Source organism: Formica exsecta, unplaced genomic scaffold (genome assembly GCF_003651465.1).
Source record: "Formica exsecta isolate Colony F162 unplaced genomic scaffold, ASM365146v1 scaffold191, whole genome shotgun sequence".
NCBI lineage: Eukaryota > Metazoa > Arthropoda > Insecta > Hymenoptera > Formicidae > Formica > Formica exsecta.
This window is the reverse complement of record NW_021849211.1, coordinates 2,616,461-2,638,842: the sequence shown is the minus strand read 5'-3', so window position 1 is coordinate 2,638,842 and position 22,382 is coordinate 2,616,461. Positions and strand designations below refer to the sequence as shown.

Genomic DNA, 22,382 nt, shown 5'->3' with positions numbered 1-22,382 from the left:
TTATATAAAAAATATACAAATTACATATAAAAAATTAAAATTATAGCGAAATATTTTATTAATACACAATGCTTCTGAATAATAATAATGATTATTTTAATTAAATCTCTTAATAATAATAATGAGAATTTTAATTAAAATAGCCTCAATAATAATAATTATTATTATTACTTTAATTAAATCTATCTCAATTTGTTGTAGAGATATCCACAATAAGTTAGCAATGAGTTGATATACACTGGAATAATTAAATTTCGAGACCTTTATATAAAAAATTTATTTTTAATCGTAAGAACTACCATTAGACAGTTAAAAAGTTTCAATGTAGTCACTACCTAACTCGACACACTTAGTTCAATGTTTCCGCCATTGCTCAAAGCAGCTCTGATAATCCTCTGAAGCAAGTCTTTTCAAAATTTGGATCATGTTTTTTTTTTGTCATCTGTATCTTCGAAACGTTACTCTTATGCATAGCTGACTCTCTGTAGGCTTGTTGAATCATTTGTTATGTTTCTGTTGGCGACTTCTCTAATTTAATATTGGCGCGTTGTCAAGCGTTCCTTCCATTACACCGATTTTTAAACAAAATTTTGTAACATAATTTCGCGTGACTGCATCTTATTAACTATTGAATCTGTAATCTCATTAACTATTGAACATAATCTCATTAATTATTGAACGTAAAAATAATTTAAAACTTGCGCTACGTGTTGAGTATTGAGTTGTGAGTAACCCCCTAAAATGGAGCACAAACGGATCAAACGGAAATACGAAGCGAGTCTCGAAACTTAATTATTTGACAGTATATGTGTTACTTCTCGTGAAATTTATAGTGTTTGGTAATTTCTTTTTATCTCTTATATCTTTTATCTATTAATATTTCAAGAAAAAAGAAAGAGATAGAGACATTAAATTGTTATTAAGTTGTTGTTAAGTTGTTTTATATAAGCCATTTTGGCAAATTAAATTTCTGAAATACGGACAGTGAGAGAAATATTATTCGCCATTTAATTAAAAATCTAGTGGAACTTTAACGCAAGTTGAAAATATTGAATATTAAATTTTAAAAAGCTGTGACTTGTGACAAATGATGAGCTTTCTTAATTTATATATGTGACGTTACTTGTAAAATACTCTGTAATATATGAGATATTGCAAATTTTCTAAATTTTACATATTTTTGCGTTGAAAATATATAATTTTTTTTAATTTTCTTTTTAATTTATCTATGTCAAGAATACTAATTATGCTGAATTCGTAAACTAATTCATAAATATAATTGTACTGTATTAATTATAATTTTTAAAAATAGATATAGTGTTTATATAATATTACTTTAAAATGATTGTACTCATTTGTCGTGCTTTCGTCGACCAAATTCTCTGGTGACACATTTAAATACTGGAAATGCCTCAAGGCCGATGATGATCACGAAGACTCATCCCATACATGCACACTTATATTATCGTCATCTTGCAAAAAATGTATAATCGAACTGGATATTAACAATCTCCTACAAACATACTCTGACGTAATCGAGAAGAAATATTTCTATATGATCGTTAACTTTGTATCTATATTATCCCTTTCTAAAAAAGGCGTGAAACCTTGAACTCAAATATATTGAAGCGTTGAAGCCTTTTTTCTGTAATACTGATTAGCTGTCTCGCTTGTGCGCTGCGACTTGCTTTACTCATATTATTTGCGGCTGTCAAATCATGCGAATTTTGACAGTTTGACAGTTTGTGAAAGAAAAAGTTAAAGTTGTGGAAAGAGAAGTTAAAAGAATTGGAAAATGTCCGCAAATAAAAGCGCGCGCCTGTGTTGTTCTAGTACTACTTATAAACTCGAGAGTGGAAACGAAACATATGGAATCAGCCAACTTTGTTCTTTTAATCGTGTTTCGATTAAAAACACGTATAGAAATAACAGATGAACAATCATTATTGCTCTTATTGAAAGAAGTATACTACTGTATAATATGAAGTATCTATTATAACATTATACACAAGAAATATGTACAAAGGATGATCCAAATTAAATTTGAGACATTTTTTTAGCTCCAATTTTGAATTAATTTCTACTTAATTAAAGTTACCATGCATTAAATTTATTATGTATTAAAGTTGCTATTATATTCTAAATATTATGAAACGGAGAACAAATTTATAAATATAGAATAAAATTATAAATATCTTAATGCTTGAACTTCTGTATACATACACGATTGAGATTATTGTTGTGAAAATTTTTATATCCAAGGCATCAATATCACGTCTCTCCGAGGACATTTTAATTTTCTAATATCTCTGTAATGCAGTATAGAGAGTCAACATCCCATGTTAATTGGCGTAATTCGATTCTACCTCACGCTTTAAGCTTACCACTTATCATTTTAGCGAGAACAAGTCGTCTCTAAAAGTGATTTCTACAAAATTCTATCTCACGAAATGGCCGATGTCGTTTTTGTAATATCATGATAAGTGGAATACAAATATCGTCGACTTCGGGCATAAAAATTATGACCGATAAAGCCAGAACGTTGTTGCAAGCTGCGCAAGTACAAGGACCCGTAAACAAACCACACGTGCAAAAAGTATAATTGTTTGTCGTTAAATGTGCGTGTATATAAAACTGAGATTTCCAAAATAGAGTCTATTTCTTTTGCGAATCTTTTGTAAAATAATTTTAATATTAAATATCCTCTATTTTCGAATAAATATACTTGTGTATGTATATGTGTGTATAAATCTCTTATGTTATCTAAATGATATTAATTTTATTATATAAATGTCCATATATATCTGTTCATGAGAAATTTATAGTCATATTTTCATATATATATATATAGGGTGTCCCATAATTCACAGGTGTCTCATAATTCAATATATGTATACATATATTTTATAATATGCAAATGTGTGATTCATATATAGCGTAGGTATACAATATGTGTGTATGTAAATATACGTGCATCGAAATCTTCGAAAGTATCAGTGCCATAAATATACACGCGCATGTAAGATACACGCGTGACTATTTATTGCACACATACATATACTTATATATTAGCTATCGTCATGACTGTGCTATGGACTTATTTTTGTCCATAGTCATGTTACGGTGTATCAGTTGACTATATAACTGCGGGAAGCTATACGATATAATAAAGAAACTACGTGTCTCTGCGTGAGATATTCGTACGTAAATTGAGACATTTGTCGTGGGAGTGGAGAGATTATTGAACCAAAAATTCATGTGTGAATAATTAGGCTGATTCTTCAACCCATTTTATATTCATCATTATGAGCACGAAACTTTTTTTTTTTTTTTTTTTTTTTTTTTTTTTTTGTTGTTAAAAAAGCAGTTATCAGGCGGATATGGTATTATTTATAATAAATAAAACAAGAGAGATATATTTAGCCTTAATATAATAATAACTTTCATAGTTATTATATTATAACTATATTATATAATTGAATTTTACTAAACTATTATATAAAAAATTATATATCTTACATGTAAATGACATTCTCTTTTGACAAGATCGGAATACGATTAAAGATCGGTTGCACTATCGTATGATAATATACTAATTTGTATATAAAATAAAGTATTTGCATTTTAATTTATGGAAATTTATATTCGAGATGGATACATGTGTTACGCGCACATTATTAACATATAAGTTTGCAATTAAAATTTGTTATAACTCAATTTATTAAGACAGGCATATATCGTTTACATTATTAAAATATGCAAAAAATGCTTTTCTATAAATTATAAGATAAATAAATTTATTTTATGTTTTGTATATTAATAACTCATTGCTGTTAAATTTCACTCATCATTTCTTTTCCTTGTTACAGTAACCCACGTGCGTCGCGAAACATGGCAGAAAAGCAACGCCGTGACAATCTCAACACAAATATCTCGACGATGGCGGCCCTTGTACCGATTGTCGCTGGAAGTTCGAGGAGGATGGACAAGATATCCATTCTGAGATTAGCTGCTGCCTTCCTGAGAACACAATACAGTAAGTTGATTATAAAAAAAAAAAATTCTTTTCTACAAGATATTTTTTTAATTATAATTTATTATTAATAAACATATTTTGTTCTTATTATCATCTTAATATTTCTAAATTTTTCTTCTAATTAAATTCATTATATTATAGCTTGTTATTAATTATCATATTCTTTTATATTTTATTATTATTCTAATATTTTTAAATCCTTGTTCTTTTGTTATTAAGTTAAATAATGAATGGAGCTGAATTAATTTGTCATATTATATATATTTTTTATATAAACAGATTTAATCATAGACAGATAATTATAAGTCTAAGCAATTGAAGCTTGTATAATTTACAGGATACGTTATTAAATAAATTTCTCGTCTATATTGACATGATTCCGATTAATGTGAAAAGAAGCATTACTTACGGTCATGTATTTTATGCATTATTTACAGTATTCGGACGTCGCTCGACGAATTTTCTTCCCCGACAGCTCAATGAGTTCGACTTGGAGCAATATTTTGTCGACGTAAGTACATAATGCATATATATAAGTGCTATAATACAAATCTCGAGACGATCGACACTGTGGACTCATTTTTCAAATCATAATAGCATATAGTTGACAGCGAAGGATTCTTCCTCATAGTCACCGCAACAGGGAAAATTGTCTACGTCAGCCGACAAGTGGAGCATCACCTCGGCCATGTCCAAGTGAGTTTTTCCCCATTATATAATATATGCAGCGAATTATTTTTATTAATACAACTGAATAATTTTGTCAACTCCGTCTTTTCTCTTATCTCCTCTCTTCTTTTAATTAAAATTAATTGTTTGGAAATTTTATACTTCGACAATTTACATTATTGCATACATATAGTTATCTCTGTTCCCAATTTATATAGCAATTAAAAAACTGGTTAATCACGAATATATCAGAATTACCTTTGCTTCAACGGACCACGAGTTTTCTCATGTTCATTCTCGATATCTCGATAAAAAATAGCTTATCGATAGGTAAAAATGTAAATATATTATACCAATGAAAGAGCCAATAACACAGCTTTTCAGAATACGTTTGTCTGACAGCGAAACATATTAATTCGTTCTTTTTGTTTTTTTATGAATCGAAAATCAAACTCTTATATTTTGCATTGCTCGCGGTAAAACGCTTCAAGTACTCATCCAGTGATTATTTAAGGAAGCTATTCGCCATACATATAAATGTTTCGTGAAATTTTCCACATTTCTCTTTTTTTTTTAAACATAATTATATTTTTATTTATATTTAAGCATGTTTATATTGCGGCCATTGAAATATAGGATCGTATAATATTTTCGCGCCGGCGCTGAGAAGAAGGTAAATAGGCGGTTAGAGTGGGAGGGAGGGAGGGAGAGGACAGAGGAGAGCGATCGCGATCTCTCGCGGATGCAGCAGCTGCAGCTGCAACACCGACCTGCCCTGTAATGCGCGGAGTCAGGAATTATCGATCAAATGAGTGCGTGCAACGCAAATACGCTCCCATGGCAACCGCGCGTTGTGTGCCCTCTGCTCCTTTTCGCTCGCTATGAAACATACATATTCACCAATATCGTTTCCCGTATTTGTACGTGGGAATTACTCGGCGCGATTGCTCGCGAAAAATGATCGCGTGTCCGTTCGCCTGTTTCAATGAAAAAATTCGTCCGCTGCCAATGAAACGTACGATGATCTCGCGTGGTAATTATTCACCGGATCCACGTGCGACTTTTTCCGGAAATTCACGCATTCAACCTGGTGGGAATACTCTTAATGGATTCGATGAATTTTCGGAAAAGATAAAATATGTTCAATTACGTAAAACTAAAAGATATAAAGAAATTTAACATTATTTAAATAGTATGGAAAGCGTATTTTTTTAATATATCAAAAATATTTAAATACATATACATAATTATATGTATAGGAATTTTGTTCGAACAATGATACGATAATTATAACTTAAAATGAAAATTGTTACAGATTATATTTTTCAAAATGTGTTACACAGTTTAATGGCACATTAAGACATTATTGTGTAAATTATTAATATTAATTATTAATAATAAATTATATTAATATGCACGATTTTATTTGCAAAATCAAAAGATATAATTTAGATGGATCATTGAATGGACTCTGTTATATTGCTCGTATTTTTCTCTGTTTGTTCCGTTCGTATTCAAAGAAATGAGCGATAATTTCACATCATAAAATGCGGAATTTGGTCTATCGAGAGAAATGTGAATTTTATCGGATCTAATGAAATAAACGTTTCAGAAATCATTACATAAAACGGAACGTGTGATTAATCGGAGACAAATTTAAGGATCAAGTAATGAACGTTGCGGGAATAATGAGCATGTCTCCGTTTATATCTTGCGATAGATACGAACCGGTTAATTATCTGCTGCAGATATTAAGCGCGTATTGTACGAAAATAATTAGCTCGATCGATATTGAGATACATAACGAGAATCTCGCTTTGCTACTTGCTGCGCTTTGTATCTGACTTTGTATCTATAGCATAGTCATTTGACGAGATCGGCGTGACGACCTTTCCGAACTATCGGAGACATCGTAATTATGCACGTGACGTCGCTTCAGCGACGGAATAATTTTATTTCACTTGGAGTCACTGAAAAGCCCAAGTAGAAGAAACTGCGATAATATATCTTTCATCTGGATGTAGAACTGCGTGACAACGGATTAAATGAGATGAGTGAAAAAGTCTAAACAGAGTATAAAAAGCATTTTATGCTGCTACCTTGGAATCGGAAATCACAAATGTCGAAGCTAAAAACTGCTATATGTTCAGATATACTGTTGATTTCAAATTCGAACTCCGACGTTGAAGGTAAATTCCATTTCAAAGCGGTTTTAACTGTTGCAAACGAATTCCGCGAAATATGAATCAAAAATTTGAAATACGATAGCAATAAAGTATTTTGGCAAAAATTTATATAATTTATGTGAATTTTTATATTTTAGAGATGGTTAATTAATTTTATTTCTTTTGTGTGTGAATTATAATTGACATGTTAAGAGCAAACATCAATTATAATTTTTGCGGGACTAATAGATTGTATCATTGAAATTTGCTTTTTGAATTTAAGAGTTATTATTTTTGGCAATAAATCAGAAAGTCGTGCAAAGAGATTGTCATCGTTCGAATATTTTTCATGGAACCAAGTCAACAACCAATTTAACGGAGATCGAATTCCGAGTTTATGGAATCCGCAAATACCCGAAACACGAAAACAACGGAGATCAACAGTGTACAAGTCGGTCATTAATGATGTTTCGTATTATCTGCATTCAAAAGGATATCTCTGTAATAAGTACGACTCATCGATTGCTTTTATTTTTTGCGAACACGAAGCGATTAAATTGCAATTAATTATGTGAGCAAAGAAAAAGGTTCTCCAAATATTAAAAATTGAGTGTAAACATATGAAATGCTACTTCTACGTCTAATGTGTAGAACTCCCGTTTACGAGGCCTTGATTTCGCAAGTTTCTTCAATTCTCACGGCCAGATTTTGAGCGAGGCTTAGCGAAACAATCTTTTTGCAACATATAAGGATCGTGGACGCTAATGATGGCTAAAACAACCGACAATTTTGGGGCTTTCGGTAAAGAAAATGTGGATTCAGATTATGACCTATGACGGAAGAACCTCTCAGGGTCTTCAAAATAATACGACCTTGCGAATATTAGACGATGGACCACGGGCTAAAGAATATATACCTGAATATGATACCAATTAGGAGAGATATTATAAAACAAAAAACAAGTGGAGAGTGCAAATCAATCAGATTTTTTTGATAGATCACAGCGTCGTCTAGTTTTACATTTTTACATTTGTGAATCATTTTACATTTATGAATATTACTCAATAACACAATTATTATACATTTTTGCGCTTTTGCAATGGCTCAATTTTCTTTTTTTGTTAGTTTAAAAATATTTTGTTTTTTTTTTAAATTAATTATTATTGATGAGACTTATAACGAGAAATTATCGAACTTGTGTCATCAAATTCGAATCATGTAATTGTCATTTTATTGTGAAATGATCAAATTGTGTTGCCGTGTGCGTGTCTTTCTTTATTAATAAATTTATCCCATGGTTCTTTGCATATTTTGGAAAGACATTTAAATTTCATTCTTCTATCATTCATTTGTAGCGCATGAGGATCACATCCTCTGATTTACTATAATTTGCTATTTATCTGTACATTTATTGAATTAAATTGAGTTACGCAAGACAATTACGTTAGATATTGACATTAAAGAGAACCATTAAAATTCTAATAATCTAGAGTTTTCAAGAGAGCAATGCTAAAAAATCTTCTCGAACATGTTTTCGTCAAAAGTGCGTGCTTTCATCGTTACAACTAGCCGATATAGGGTTATCGCCCTTTTGTTTACGCTCAAAGCGGCACGTGTTTACGCGTGCGGGATCCAAGATTGCTTCTAGGAAACTGTATTCGACGACGAAGATGATATATAACTCCCAAAACACAAGAAGAATAAAAATGTCACGACGATGATCGTTCGCTCTACGAGGCGTCGATTATTCCATATTTCGCGACAAAGATAAAACTTATTAAAATCTAAATATCTAAAAATAGAGACGCGCGTGTGTATCCCAGAGATCAGGAAGATCCTCGGAGACTTTAACGCGCGATTCAAATTCTTGTTCGCGCTTCACGAGATTAACGTTTCGCAGCGGAAAAGAGAAAAGCTCTGTCAACGTGCTTTATCGCTTCTTCATCCTCCCACCCATCTTTGAAGCTTCCTCCGTATTTTTGCGAGGAAGCAACGACGACGATAAAGTGTAAAAAAAAAAAAAAAAAATGTCCGCGTTATCGATCGCATTCACCAGTGGCGTTCCAGATTCAGGCGTAACGATAATTCGCCACTTTGCCGTAACGAACCGGCTCTTGGAAGCCGGCCGAGTCCTTCTCTCCTTCTCCTTTTTTCTTTCAGCTTTTACATGTAAGAGAGATGCCAGAACAAGTGGGCTATATAGAGAAAGGAAGACAGAAAGAAAGAGAGAGAGAGAGAGAAAGGGAAGAAAAAGAAGAAGAGAAGATGGAAGAGTAGGAGGATGATATGCAGGAGCGGGATGGAAGTTGTTTGTGAGCGCGGGTTTGCTCTCGTTTTTTAAGAAGGTACTCATAATCAGCCTGTATTGTTCTCAAGGAGAAACCGCCTGCCGCGAAAACGAGCTCCGACGCCGACGCGGTGCACTGTCGTCGTCGTCGTCGTTGACGTATCGCGATTCGCTGCGCGAAAGATACCGTTGGGTTTAGTTAACAATAAGTATAGATGGCCCTTTACAGGAGGAGTCTGAAACTTTGCGAACGAAACTTTGAAGTATTTCTATTCAGCAGATGAGGGTGCTCCTCCTGCGTGTGGAAAATTAATCGAATATAGACATATCGATTGGTTAGATTTTAATTTATGATAATGACCGATAATAGTATTTTTTCTTGTACTAATGAGAGAGAGAGAGAGAGAGAGAGAGTTAATTAATAAACGTTGAACATTTAATATTATATAATTATATCTTTGAAAAAAAAAACAAAAAGAAAATGTACAATATTGAAAGCGCCAAGATATCATTGTTTGTTCTTTTTTGTTTTAAAGTATTGTATTATTTATTAGATTATAAAATCGAACTAAATTAGTTAAAAAAGAAACGAAAAAGTTGAGAATATTAATTCTTCTCATAACATACTTTCCCAATTGCTTTCCAACATTGCTTTTTTTTTATAAATATAATATAATTAATTTTTTATAATGTAAAGAACTAAGAGACGACTATTGTACGATTCTATATTCAATGTTAATGTAAATATACGTATCAGATCGTACAAACAACAAAGATCAATATGAACGATAGGAGGCAATTTGATCTAAACTTCGAAATTAGAGACTCTCGTCTGAATTTCGAAATTGTTTGAATTTTGCAGAACGAATTGCTGGGTCAATCTCTGACCGATTTCGTCCATCCTGATGATCATGAGGAGCTTAAGCGAAACCTTATACCCGACGACATGCAACTGACAACGGCATCGTCGCCAACCGGATCCGATTTGGTGCACAATTTGGATTACAATTCCAGCTCCTCCGAGGATTCGACAACAAATCACAACAGAGTAAACGAGAAGAACAAGCTATTCCACGAGCAGAGGCGGAAGTTCAAGATTCGCATGGCTCAGCGCACCGTGAACAGGCGTGAACACACGCAGTACGAAACTTTTGACATTTCGGGAGTCCTTCGACTCGCGGAAGCTTGCAAGAATGCAGATGCTAACGGGAACCGAGGAAGACATCGAGGTGAGAATCTATATGAAAATTTACAGTATTACATTAAAAGTGTGTTAAAGTCGGAAATTATTTTATCTTTCTTCTTTTTAATTAAATTTTTCCAAAATATTTTTAATTAATTTAATTAAATTTATAATTATTAAACAAAACAGAAAAAAATTGAAGAATGTTTGAAATATCTATAACTTTTTACGTTGAATATTACGAGAAATCGATTTATATAAAAAAAAAAATTAGGGTGGTAAAAAAAGAAAAGTTGGATAAATGTATGCAGAAATATAAAGTGGTGATGACATAATACCCATGACATAATTGCCCCCTATGTCTCTACAACTTTTATTTAACAATTATTACCTAACACTTACTTTCCTTTACGAGTTATTCAGATGTATCATTTTATTTCGGACATACTCTGTGTATAATCACAGACGTTCTTTCGTATTATAAATCAGCAATATTGCTTCATTATGTATTCCATATCGAACGTAGCGAGCGAGTCGAAAGAGAGGATTACTCGCGCGAATTTTGCGGATCGATGGTCTTGTTTTATCATGACTGAAACCCGTAGCGCTGGTTTCGTAACGAGTATCGCAAATATTTACGCTACTCCTGTATTTAAATTTAGACCTTCGCCGTTGTCGACGAAATGTTAGGCTCAGTCACGAGCGAGTTTAGATTCTTTGAGACTCGCCTGTTAGATCAGAATTGAACGTCGGGGCAAGCACGTGTTGTACGATGCACTGTTTAAAAAGGCGTTCAGAGGCGCGGACTCCAGCACAGGTGGATTTACCAAGCACGATAGTTTTATTACGCAAAATGCTCGGACTTGCCCGACGCCACCTTTTACTTATGAGAATTCTTTGATGTATCTTGAATCGATCTTTCCTTAGTGGATATTTAATGGAAAGCCAACAAGCGCCGTAACTTTTCACTTTGCAACATTAAACATCTCAGTAATCTAGTTTCAAATTACATTTTTGTTGGGATAAAGATTGCTTGAGGCAAGTAAAATATGATTTACGTATTTGTGTTTAAGCTTTGTTTACATAAAAATCTCTCAACTTCCAATAGCTTACAGAGTCTGAAAGTTATCCATGCCCACAAATTGAATATCAGAATTGAATTTTTTTTTTATTTGATATCTATAGTATTTATAATAAAAAAGCTCACGCATCTTTATTATACATTTCCTTATAAATATTATTAGTCTAGCGAATCTCTAAACATTTTTCATCAAATAATCCTTACGATGTATCGTGACCCGATTCTCTTTTCTGAGATAATATATTTATTTACACATTTCACTTGCAATTTTACTATGTGCGATTGCGTCTGATTGTTTGCTAACTCTGGTTCCGTTGCAATGATTCTAACAGAGATAACGGGCACTAGCAACGACATTGTTTTCGCTGGCGTAGCGACCCTACCGAAGAAACGCCCCATCACCGAATTGTCAATAATGGATGCCAATAGAGACGAGTATATGACACGGCATCTGGTCGACGGACGTATCGTCTATTGCGATCATAGGGTATCCGTCGTTGCCGGCTATTTGTCGGAGGAAGTGTCTGGTCTGAATGCGTTTGCCTTTATGCACAAGGCTGATTTAAGATGGACAATGGTCGGTCTACGGCAAAGTAAGTTTTCGTATTTAAGTATAATTAAATAAGATTTTTTATTCTTCCGTTGAAAAATATTTACATACAATGTACATAGCGATAACAGGGTGTCTACTATCTGGAAAAACATGGAAAACCATTCCATGGGACTTATCGTCAGAGAATTTTTTTTTAATTATCTCTTCAATAATTTTGCTCTCACATTGTAAACAGTCGATAAGCCAAATTATGCGCGTTTAAAATATATTATATATATATATATATCTTTTTTATATATTCATTATTTTAACAAAATATTGAATATACAGTCCATATTCTTTATTATAATTTTCAGTGATAAAAAAATGAAAATGTATGTAAGTGAAAAATGTTTATCTTACGAAAGCTATTCAGTTTTTTTTTCAATATATTTACAAATTTGGCACTTGAAACTTAAGAGGCTGTATTTTTCCTTCGTACTAGTGAAAAATATTAGAAAACGCATGCAATAAAAAATTTATTTTAGAAAGTTGCATAGAGGAAGACATCGAGGTGAGAATCTATATGAAAATTTACAGTATTATACATAAAAAGTGTGTTAAAGCCGGAAATTATTTTATCTTTCTTCTTTTTAATTAAATTTTTCCAAAATATTTTTAATTAATTTAATTAAATTTATAATTATTAAACAAAACAGAAAAAAATTGAAGAATGTTTGAAATATCTATAACTTTTTACGTTGAATATTACGAGAAATCGATTTATATAAAAAAAAAAATTAGGGTGGTAAAAAAAGAAAAGTTGGATAAATGTATGCAGAAATATAAAGTGGTGATGACATAATACCCATGACATAATTGCCCCCTATGTCTCTACAACTTTTATTTAACAATTATTACCTAACACTTACTTTCCTTTACGAGTTATTCAGATGTATCATTTTATTTCGGACATACTCTGTGTATAATCACAGACGTTCTTTCGTATTATAAATCAGCAATATTGCTTCATTATGTATTCCATATCGAACGTAGCGAGCGAGTCGAAAGAGAGGATTACTCGCGCGAATTTTGCGGATCGATGGTCTTGTTTTATCATGACTGAAACCCGTAGCGCTGGTTTCGTAACGAGTATCGCAAATATTTACGCTACTCCTGTATTTAAATTTAGACCTTCGCCGTTGTCGACGAAATGTTAGGCTCAGTCACGAGCGAGTTTAGATTCTTTGAGACTCGCCTGTTAGATCAGAATTGAACGTCGGGGCAAGCACGTGTTGTACGATGCACTGTTTAAAAAGGCGTTCAGAGGCGCGGACTCCAGCACAGGTGGATTTACCAAGCACGATAGTTTTATTACGCAAAATGCTCGGACTTGCCCGACGCCACCTTTTACTTATGAGAATTCTTTGATGTATCTTGAATCGATCTTTCCTTAGTGGATATTTAATGGAAAGCCAACAAGCGCCGTAACTTTTCACTTTGCAACATTAAACATCTCAGTAATCTAGTTTCAAATTACATTTTTGTTGGGATAAAGATTGCTTGAGGCAAGTAAAATATGATTTACGTATTTGTGTTTAAGCTTTGTTTACATAAAAATCTCTCAACTTCCAATAGCTTACAGAGTCTGAAAGTTATCCATGCCCACAAATTGAATATCAGAATTGAATTTTTTTTTTATTTGATATCTATAGTATTTATAATAAAAAAGCTCACGCATCTTTATTATACATTTCCTTATAAATATTATTAGTCTAGCGAATCTCTAAACATTTTTCATCAAATAATCCTTACGATGTATCGTGACCCGATTCTCTTTTCTGAGATAATATATTTATTTACACATTTCACTTGCAATTTTACTATGTGCGATTGCGTCTGATTGTTTGCTAACTCTGGTTCCGTTGCAATGATTCTAACAGAGATAACGGGCACTAGCAACGACATTGTTTTCGCTGGCGTAGCGACCCTACCGAAGAAACGCCCCATCACCGAATTGTCAATAATGGATGCCAATAGAGACGAGTATATGACACGGCATCTGGTCGACGGACGTATCGTCTATTGCGATCATAGGGTATCCGTCGTTGCCGGCTATTTGTCGGAGGAAGTGTCTGGTCTGAATGCGTTTGCCTTTATGCACAAGGCTGATTTAAGATGGACAATGGTCGGTCTACGGCAAAGTAAGTTTTCGTATTTAAGTATAATTAAATAAGATTTTTTATTCTTCCGTTGAAAAATATTTACATACAATGTACATAGCGATAACAGGGTGTCTACTATCTGGAAAAACATGGAAAACCATTCCATGGGACTTATCGTCAGAGAATTTTTTTTTAATTATCTCTTCAATAATTTTGCTCTCACATTGTAAACAGTCGATAAGCCAAATTATGCGCGTTTAAAATATATTATATATATATATATATCTTTTTTATATATTCATTATTTTAACAAAATATTGAATATACAGTCCATATTCTTTATTATAATTTTCAGTGATAAAAAAATGAAAATGTATGTAAGTGAAAAATGTTTATCTTACGAAAGCTATTCAGTTTTTTTTTCAATATATTTACAAATTTGGCACTTGAAACTTAAGAGGCTGTATTTTTCCTTCGTACTAGTGAAAAATATTAGAAAACGCATGCAATAAAAAATTTATTTTAGAAAGTTGCATAAAAAAATCTTTAAAATATTCTCTTTACTTGGAATTTTGAACAAAAATACTTGGAAGATCAAGGAATTTTCAGAGAATTATTTTTACAAAATTTGAGTAGACATTCTGTTAAACTAAAATATTCAATAAAATATTAATAAAAATAATGTTATGTATTTTTTTATTGTATTTGATAGTCAATTTATTAAAAAAATACATATATGTATTATTTTTTATATTTAACAGTCAGATCAATAACATTTTACATTATATACATATTATGTCGGCATTATTTTAATACATGCAGGTTTTACAACAAACGTTTGCGATATTTTGCATGCCATTTCCATAATCAATCACAATTTAAACATGACAGCAAAGTATATGTAAAGCGATCTATTTAAAACCAACTATCATTTTGCACGTGTAATTACTCATAATTAGTTATGCATTCGCAGTGTACAATCATGCCGAAACATGCGGCTCGTCGTGCTACAGATTACTCACAAAAGCCGGTAAATTCATCTATCTAAGGACACATGGTTACTTGGAATACGACAAGAACACGAAAACGGTGGAATCCTTCGTTTGCGTTAACACCTTGGTATCGTAAGTACAATTTCTCAATGCATTATAGGACAGACGGGGGAAACAAATAATAATTGGATTCACAGATATCAAAGTTAAAGCAATAAATATAAGGGAACAGATTCAATTATTTTTCCAAACTATATCTCTGTTTTTTGAATATTAACTCTTAAAAGTCACATATGGGTTATTTTGATCTTACCGATATTTTAACAATAGAATATCCCGAAGTCCTTAATTAATAAAAAATAATGTTTAAAACCTATTTTTTAACTTTTGTTGTACATGATCATTCTCTACAAATGTCAAAGAATATATCACTTTTTGTAGATTTTTTTAAGCATTTTGAGACAGTTAAAACTACGACAAGACATTATGACCCATATGTGACCAGTAACAGAGCAAAAGAAATATGTGACTTACAAAGATTAAAATACACATTGGATAGCATATTATGCAATGTATTTAGCAAAACATATAGCAATATAAGGAAAATTTTGTTGCATGCAGGGAAAAAGAAGGTATCCAACTAATAAAAGAGATGAGAGAAAGATTCGCCGCGACTCCAGCTAGCAAAGGTCTTATAAAGAATGTCGACATGAGTTCAACGATAGAGATGGTAAGTCAAATGTTATTCTACGCGTTTACAACGCTTGGTTATATTTGCGCATGAAACTTGTGAGCGAAGAGATTGTTTAACGGTTTAAATGTTAGGATATGAACTCCAAATCGAATCCACGATGCAGTCTCGAAGATCCGTCACAACTCGAAGAAGCCATCACCCACTTAATTAGCGACTTACCTTCGGTGGCCGCATCGGAAGATCATTGCTCACTCTCGCCGAAGCCCGTCACATTGTCTTCTCATACACCACCATTCACCGCGCAAACAAATAAAGTTGATCGTTACATCGTTATGCAAGACAAAGATAATCGAACTCCGAAGCAAGAATCCAAGGATTACGAACATACATTGGGAAAACTTAATAATTCCAGTAGCGCGGAGCAATGTCCAATATCGGATTCAGAAAGCATTAAGTTATCTTGCAAACCTTTGTCGATGTTTGATATGACGAATGGAGCGCACAATAATCATAATAACGTCCAGAATGCCGATATGTCTGTACAATCGAACATTCTTGCCAACACTCGCAAACCTAATATAAATCGTTGTCGAAGAGTCTCTCGTAGTCATATATCACGTTTGGATGTATCTCAAAACATGAACGGTTTGAACACACAGGTTAAAATAGAGCAGCGCGACAATATGCTATCACCAGACGCTCTGCGCGAAAACGACATTAAGCTGGAACGCGGGATCGAGACGTTCAATCATCAAAAGCAAGAATCAGTGTTACAATACTTTGATGACAGCGCGAGCGACAGTTCTACCATTTCACAAGGGATCGAAACGCATAATCGGTGTATGTTGAAGAGAGTATATAGCGACGAAGATCTTCCGGCAATGCACAGCAAGAAAAGGTCTAATGATGTATTGTATATGTCGACGAATGCCAACGACGAACAACAGTGCGTTTCCTATGTGAACTGCGGGACTTTCGCCACTGAAGACAAGTATTCGGCCAAGTTTAATCAGTACAACGACATCAAGTCGCAGTCACTGAACACTGCGGAGTCACCCAATTCGAGTCTTGACCAAGAGATCGTAGCGTTGGACATCCGAGAATTCCTAAATTCGAAACATCCAGGTAAATTTAATAGCAACTTGTGCTCGTTCATCGACGAAGTAAAGTGACTAGTTTTGTTTTATCTTGAATATTAAGTAACACATTGAATGTTAACTATATCCTTCGCATTAAATTAAATCCGACTTGTTTTTCTTTTCTTCGATCAAAGTCACTATTTACTATGAATCGGTTACATGATAATTAGCTCTTCAAATGGCATATTCTTGATAAACTTTTTCTTTTTGTTCTCTTATAGACTTTATGGAGACAATAATTAATCTTCAAAATGGATCTGTAACAGGCTTTGAAAGTGAGTGATCTTATATCATTTGTGAATATCTTTGCGAGATATATTCGTCAAATTAATTTTGATTTTCGTTATTTCAGATTGTTTTAATGAAGTAAAATCGCAGCAGATTACACCTAACTTTGTAAGTATACAATCATACATGCGATTTATTGTTCAAATTTGAATGATTTGAAAATGATTTGGAGATCAGATTTTGAGTGGAGTATTAAATTTATGCAATACGCTTTCAGCGAATTGTCCGTGACGAGTTAAATCGCACGTGTCGCCAATTAGCGAGCAATATAAAGTTACAAAAGTCCCAAATCAATATGTTGGCGGCAAGTGTCAAAAACTCAGTCCTTCTTGCTCAGACGGAGGAGTTACAGGTATATAGATTGATAATGAGAAAATGTCATCTGAGAAAATTAAGATATCAAGATTAATGATTGTTATTTTTCAGTTTGAGCACAACAGGCAAAATCAAATGCTTATAACTTTGCAACAGGATATCCATCATCAAATACAAAATGAATGCAAATGAATGCCAAGCACAATTTTGGAATATAAGAAACCGGATAGTTTTCCAGGTCGTTTCACGAGTTTTACTGAAACCAATTCAAGACGTTTAAAGCGAGCTTAATAGAATACTCTTCGGAACTGTATTAATTGATAAGAAATAAGCTTTAAAAGTTATCTTTTTCGCGAAAGACTTAAACAAAGATATCGGCGTATGTGCAATTTGCATAATATTCCTTGTATTCTGGTATTGTATTTCTGGGATATTTCTTCGTTTTTGTGAATTACCGATATATGTTACAAAAATGTCTAGATAATTGTGTCATCAGTGCAAACAACGAACAGAGATTTGCATCAGCGCATATATCGCATGTGAAATTGCTCAGTTCACGATGAATCAAGGTAGGTGTTTAGATATGTTGATGATTTCTATCACTAAAGCAATCTGCTTCAACCTATGTTTTCCGTCGACCATCCATTTTCCAGAAATGGAAAAGAAACGAGTGAGAAAAGACATTGATAAAAGAACTCGCATAGAGAATAGTCGAGTGATTGACGTATATAAATGTTTTTTTTTTTTTTCATTTCTTGAACTCTGTGCGACTAAGAACTCTTATGAGTTGCCGTATGAAAAGTCGTGCACTTCGCTCACTAATCGATCATGCAGATCGTATAAAACCGTCGGTGCACGGTCCGTTATAAATAACAGTCGCTCTTTAAGCAGATTTCCTGCAGCGACTGAGTGTTACACGCAGTTGGTAGTTTTCAAATTTTATGATAGTGAACCTGTACATATAATATACATTCGATTTTAACGTTATGCGGTGCTTTACTCGCTAATTTACTTGTTCGCGACAAGTCCGATCGAGTTTAAACTACCTCTGGTTATGTATATGTGATTATGCATGTATCGGATGGATACGAAATCAGTGTTAGCTTTATTGGTTGTAATTGTGAATCCCCTCACATTTGGTGTCAATGACTAATAATACTCAAAGTACTGTTTATCTTTTTATAATCATGGATCAATGTCACATAGAAAATGAACAATTCGAAAAAAGAGATGATTTGGTAATTTTATTGAATGATGTTTTAACTGATCGTGTCTTGTGAAAATTGTATTACATACTACACTTGTGTGGAAAAGAAAAGAAAATTTAGAGTATGTTTATGGGGTTGCCACTATATAGGCCAGATGTAGACCAATCCTACTTATAGTGGAATGGTTTTACAACTGCATGTACCTGAACAACATTTACATTTAAATGTCCTATAATATTTGGGAACTAAAAATCTAATCATGTTGTTAAGAAATGCTGACAAATATAAATTCAGTCATTAAAAATAGATCTCATCTTTTACTTGATTATCCCTTCCCACAATTATATGCCTCTGTGTTGTATACTCTTCTGTATTTTGTACTCTTTTTAAAATGTGGTAACCCTAAGTATGTCTCTAAATTTTGATTACATTATTATATACATGCAATATAAATTTTTGAAATATTTTGAATATGCAACATATATATAAACACGAAAAAATATTGAATACAATAATAAAAACATAAATTAATAAGATATTCAAACAGAGACTTACATTTAAATCATTTTTTTACAAAAATGAATTATTCAGCTATAATCATTACTTAGTTGATTGATTTGTACAAGTAACACACATTTTTTATGCAAAGTTCTATCATGTCTTTTTATAATTTGCTTGAATGACTTATTTTTTGTTTCACTGGCCTTGTTATCCATCCAATATTATGTTACTATGCGAATATACATTAGAAACTATTTTTATTTCATCGGTAGTTGACCTCCGTATTAAAAAATAACAAATATGCGGTGTGGAAGCTACATGGTTGACTTATGTGTGTCAATTAAATTAGTGATATAAATACACATTAATTAACCGTGTTTTAAAGCGACTACTTACGATGCCGCAGGTCAGCGTGAATATAACCATATATTGTATATTGTAGAAGTGTTTAAAGGGTAAATGATATTAATATAAAAGAGTGACGCGGGAGAGAGAAAAATTGTCCACTTATGTGAACATATTCAGCACACTGGCACTTAACAGATCTACAAATTTACTTAAAACCAATATACATGTATAGATATAACATAAGGCTGGTCCTGTAAATAAAAATGTTGAACATGATCTTTTTTCAATTGACAATGTTCTAAATGCCGCGTACTTTCTTTTTCTTTCTCACGCACTACTTACTCAATCATTGAGCATCTAGAATGTATATCTGTTATTTGCAATGATGTGCTATCTTTTTAAAGGTATTAGGTTGATCAAGAAATCTATTCTTTTGCTACATAACTGTGTTATGCTAGGATAAAATAAAATTAAATTCAACAAATTTTTTGATCAACATGATATATTATATAAGTTTTTCATGCTCCTGCGTTCTTTATCATACCGCTATCGTTTGTAAGACTTGGAATTTCATTGCAACTTGTAAAGAAAATATAACAACATATACACATTCATATGTACATATACATACACGCATACATACAAATGTCACATACATATATATATACATTATATTTACTATAAAACAATGTCGTTTTTAATGTTGATGTCGAGTGAGGAAGTCAAGATTATCAAGTAGTAAAGGCCTTTATATAAATACGATCGTTACGTAAGTGCAATGTGTCGGAATTCTGATGTTCAAGATAGTTTGCTCCTCGTTGTCAGTTTTATCGGTGAAAGGGCTTGACTATCCTCACATATATACACATGCGCGCGCGCGCGCCTACACACACACACACACAACACACACAAATAAGTCGATCAATGATAAAAATATACACTTTTTTATGCGGAAGTATGCCGCTGAAATAAGGGGTATCTAATTGACTTCTATGTATATGAAACTCGTGTTGCATAATCGATGATCGCGCGTAAAGAGGGCATCGAGTTGCACTCAACTTGTCCCATTTGATGCTCGACTTTCCTCGCGATCTTATAGTACAAAGAACAAGTCTAAACTGTCTGTGTTCGGTGTACCTCATCCTCTTCTCTCTCTCTTTCTCTCAAACTATCTTTTCGTACTGTCATTAGTCATGCCGGTGATGACTTGTATTAATATATCTTGTAACTTTGGACATGGTGTATGTCAGCTTGGTTGTCGATATATGGGCCTCATATCGCAAATCGAGCAACCCCACTTTATGTAAATTTCATAATTTTAGCACCAGAGAGTACTAATCATACCTTAGTACTAAAATTAAAATTAAGAGATTTACAAAAAAATGAAATTGCTCTAGAGTTTAGCTTCTAAAGATATTTAGAGGATAGAGCTCCATATAAGATAGAGCAGTTAAAAGAATACATTCAAATATCTCAGTTATGTGCGAACATACGCGGAAAAGTAATGAAAACAAAAGGGGAAATGTGTGTGACAGCGCGTAGAGATTCTTTTCCAATATTGACTTTCGATCTTTTCTATATATTCATAATATTTCTATAAAGCCTGGTATTATTTGCGAGAAATGTCAATTCAAAAAAAATTGTCATAAAAAAATCATTTAAAGAATTGAATCATTGATTTTCATGATGTATGCAAGTTATTTTATATTATTGACGATAAGTTACGATAAAAGACAACCAAGCCTTATTACGATTTATATAGTACATTTATATTGTGCACTATAAGATTTCATTTATTGTCATGAAATTGAATAGAGATATCTAAATCTTATCAAAATGGATGATTTATGTATGTATAATTTTATTATACATATAACTTGATAAATATTAAAAACTTGTCTGTGATTACAGTTGCGTATATTAAATGGTATTCTTGTAACATGAAATTAAAAAGATGATGAGAGATTACTCTTCTAAACTTCTCTTTATCTAAAATTAATTAAAAGCCTCTTTTTATGTATCTTTTCAATAATGAATGACTGCACAATATTTATGCGAAATATTGGAAATGAGTGGATACCAATGCAACACAGACAGACGGCTCTACAGTTTATTATATATGCTACAAAGTAAAGTTTAACTTTATATATACCACTGTAAATATTTACTGCGTTATTATATTTTATACTCTGCTGATTGCACGTATAAGGCTTTTCGATTTCTTTCTATAAAAACAAAAACAAAGGCGATTAAGTGTGATTGTGTATCTTTTCTTCTTGTATACCTTTATGAATATATTAAATGCAGAATGTGTGGCAGGTTTTCATGCCGCTTGGATTTTCGTAAGATCATATTGTATCAATTGTATATAATTCAAGTTATTGATTTTTCAAAATTTCAAAGTTTCTTGCTTGGAATGCAAAAAATGTTTTCTCACAAAGTTCTTAACAGTGTTATATACATTACATTGAGAGTCACAAACGTATTTTTCTTCTCCTAAATTTATATTAGTTTACGGCGAAGCTCGTAAAGCGTATCGAAACAAGATATATGTGCAGAATGTAACAGGTAAGCTTTAATCATTCGCCTAATTGCAAAATTCAATTTAATATTGTATTCTGAAAAAAACTTCCACTTAACAATTATTTATATTTTATTACGTACTGATGAGAGGACTAATCATAAATTTTCATTAACGTATATGGTTTGTTTAACATCGCACGCTAATAAAAGAGTAGCGTTTTCCGTAAAAGAGAATAAGATAAAAAAAAACAGTTTA

General features: G+C 32.5%; 1 protein-coding gene across 2 annotated transcripts in view; it reads left to right on the top strand.

Annotated features, from left to right (window-relative positions):
- LOC115233810 (aryl hydrocarbon receptor nuclear translocator-like) overlaps window positions 1-21,862 on the top strand; it is a 91,108-nt gene extending 69,246 nt beyond the window's left edge. For both annotated transcript variants that reach the window (XM_029804408.1, XM_029804407.1), the window contains exons 3-14: window positions 3,870-4,036; window positions 4,474-4,547; window positions 4,634-4,732; window positions 10,020-10,386; window positions 11,754-12,014; window positions 15,092-15,242; window positions 15,732-15,840; window positions 15,936-16,929; window positions 17,165-17,218; window positions 17,296-17,339; window positions 17,449-17,583; window positions 17,658-21,862. In XM_029804408.1, coding sequence (XP_029660268.1) covers window positions 3,870-4,036; window positions 4,474-4,547; window positions 4,634-4,732; window positions 10,020-10,386; window positions 11,754-12,014; window positions 15,092-15,242; window positions 15,732-15,840; window positions 15,936-16,929; window positions 17,165-17,218; window positions 17,296-17,339; window positions 17,449-17,583; window positions 17,658-17,738 — 2,536 coding nt within the window. In that variant the 3' untranslated portion in view covers window positions 17,739-21,862. The remainder of the gene's footprint in view (window positions 1-3,869; window positions 4,037-4,473; window positions 4,548-4,633; window positions 4,733-10,019; window positions 10,387-11,753; window positions 12,015-15,091; window positions 15,243-15,731; window positions 15,841-15,935; window positions 16,930-17,164; window positions 17,219-17,295; window positions 17,340-17,448; window positions 17,584-17,657) is intronic.
- Window positions 21,863-22,382: the final 520 nt, after the last annotated feature.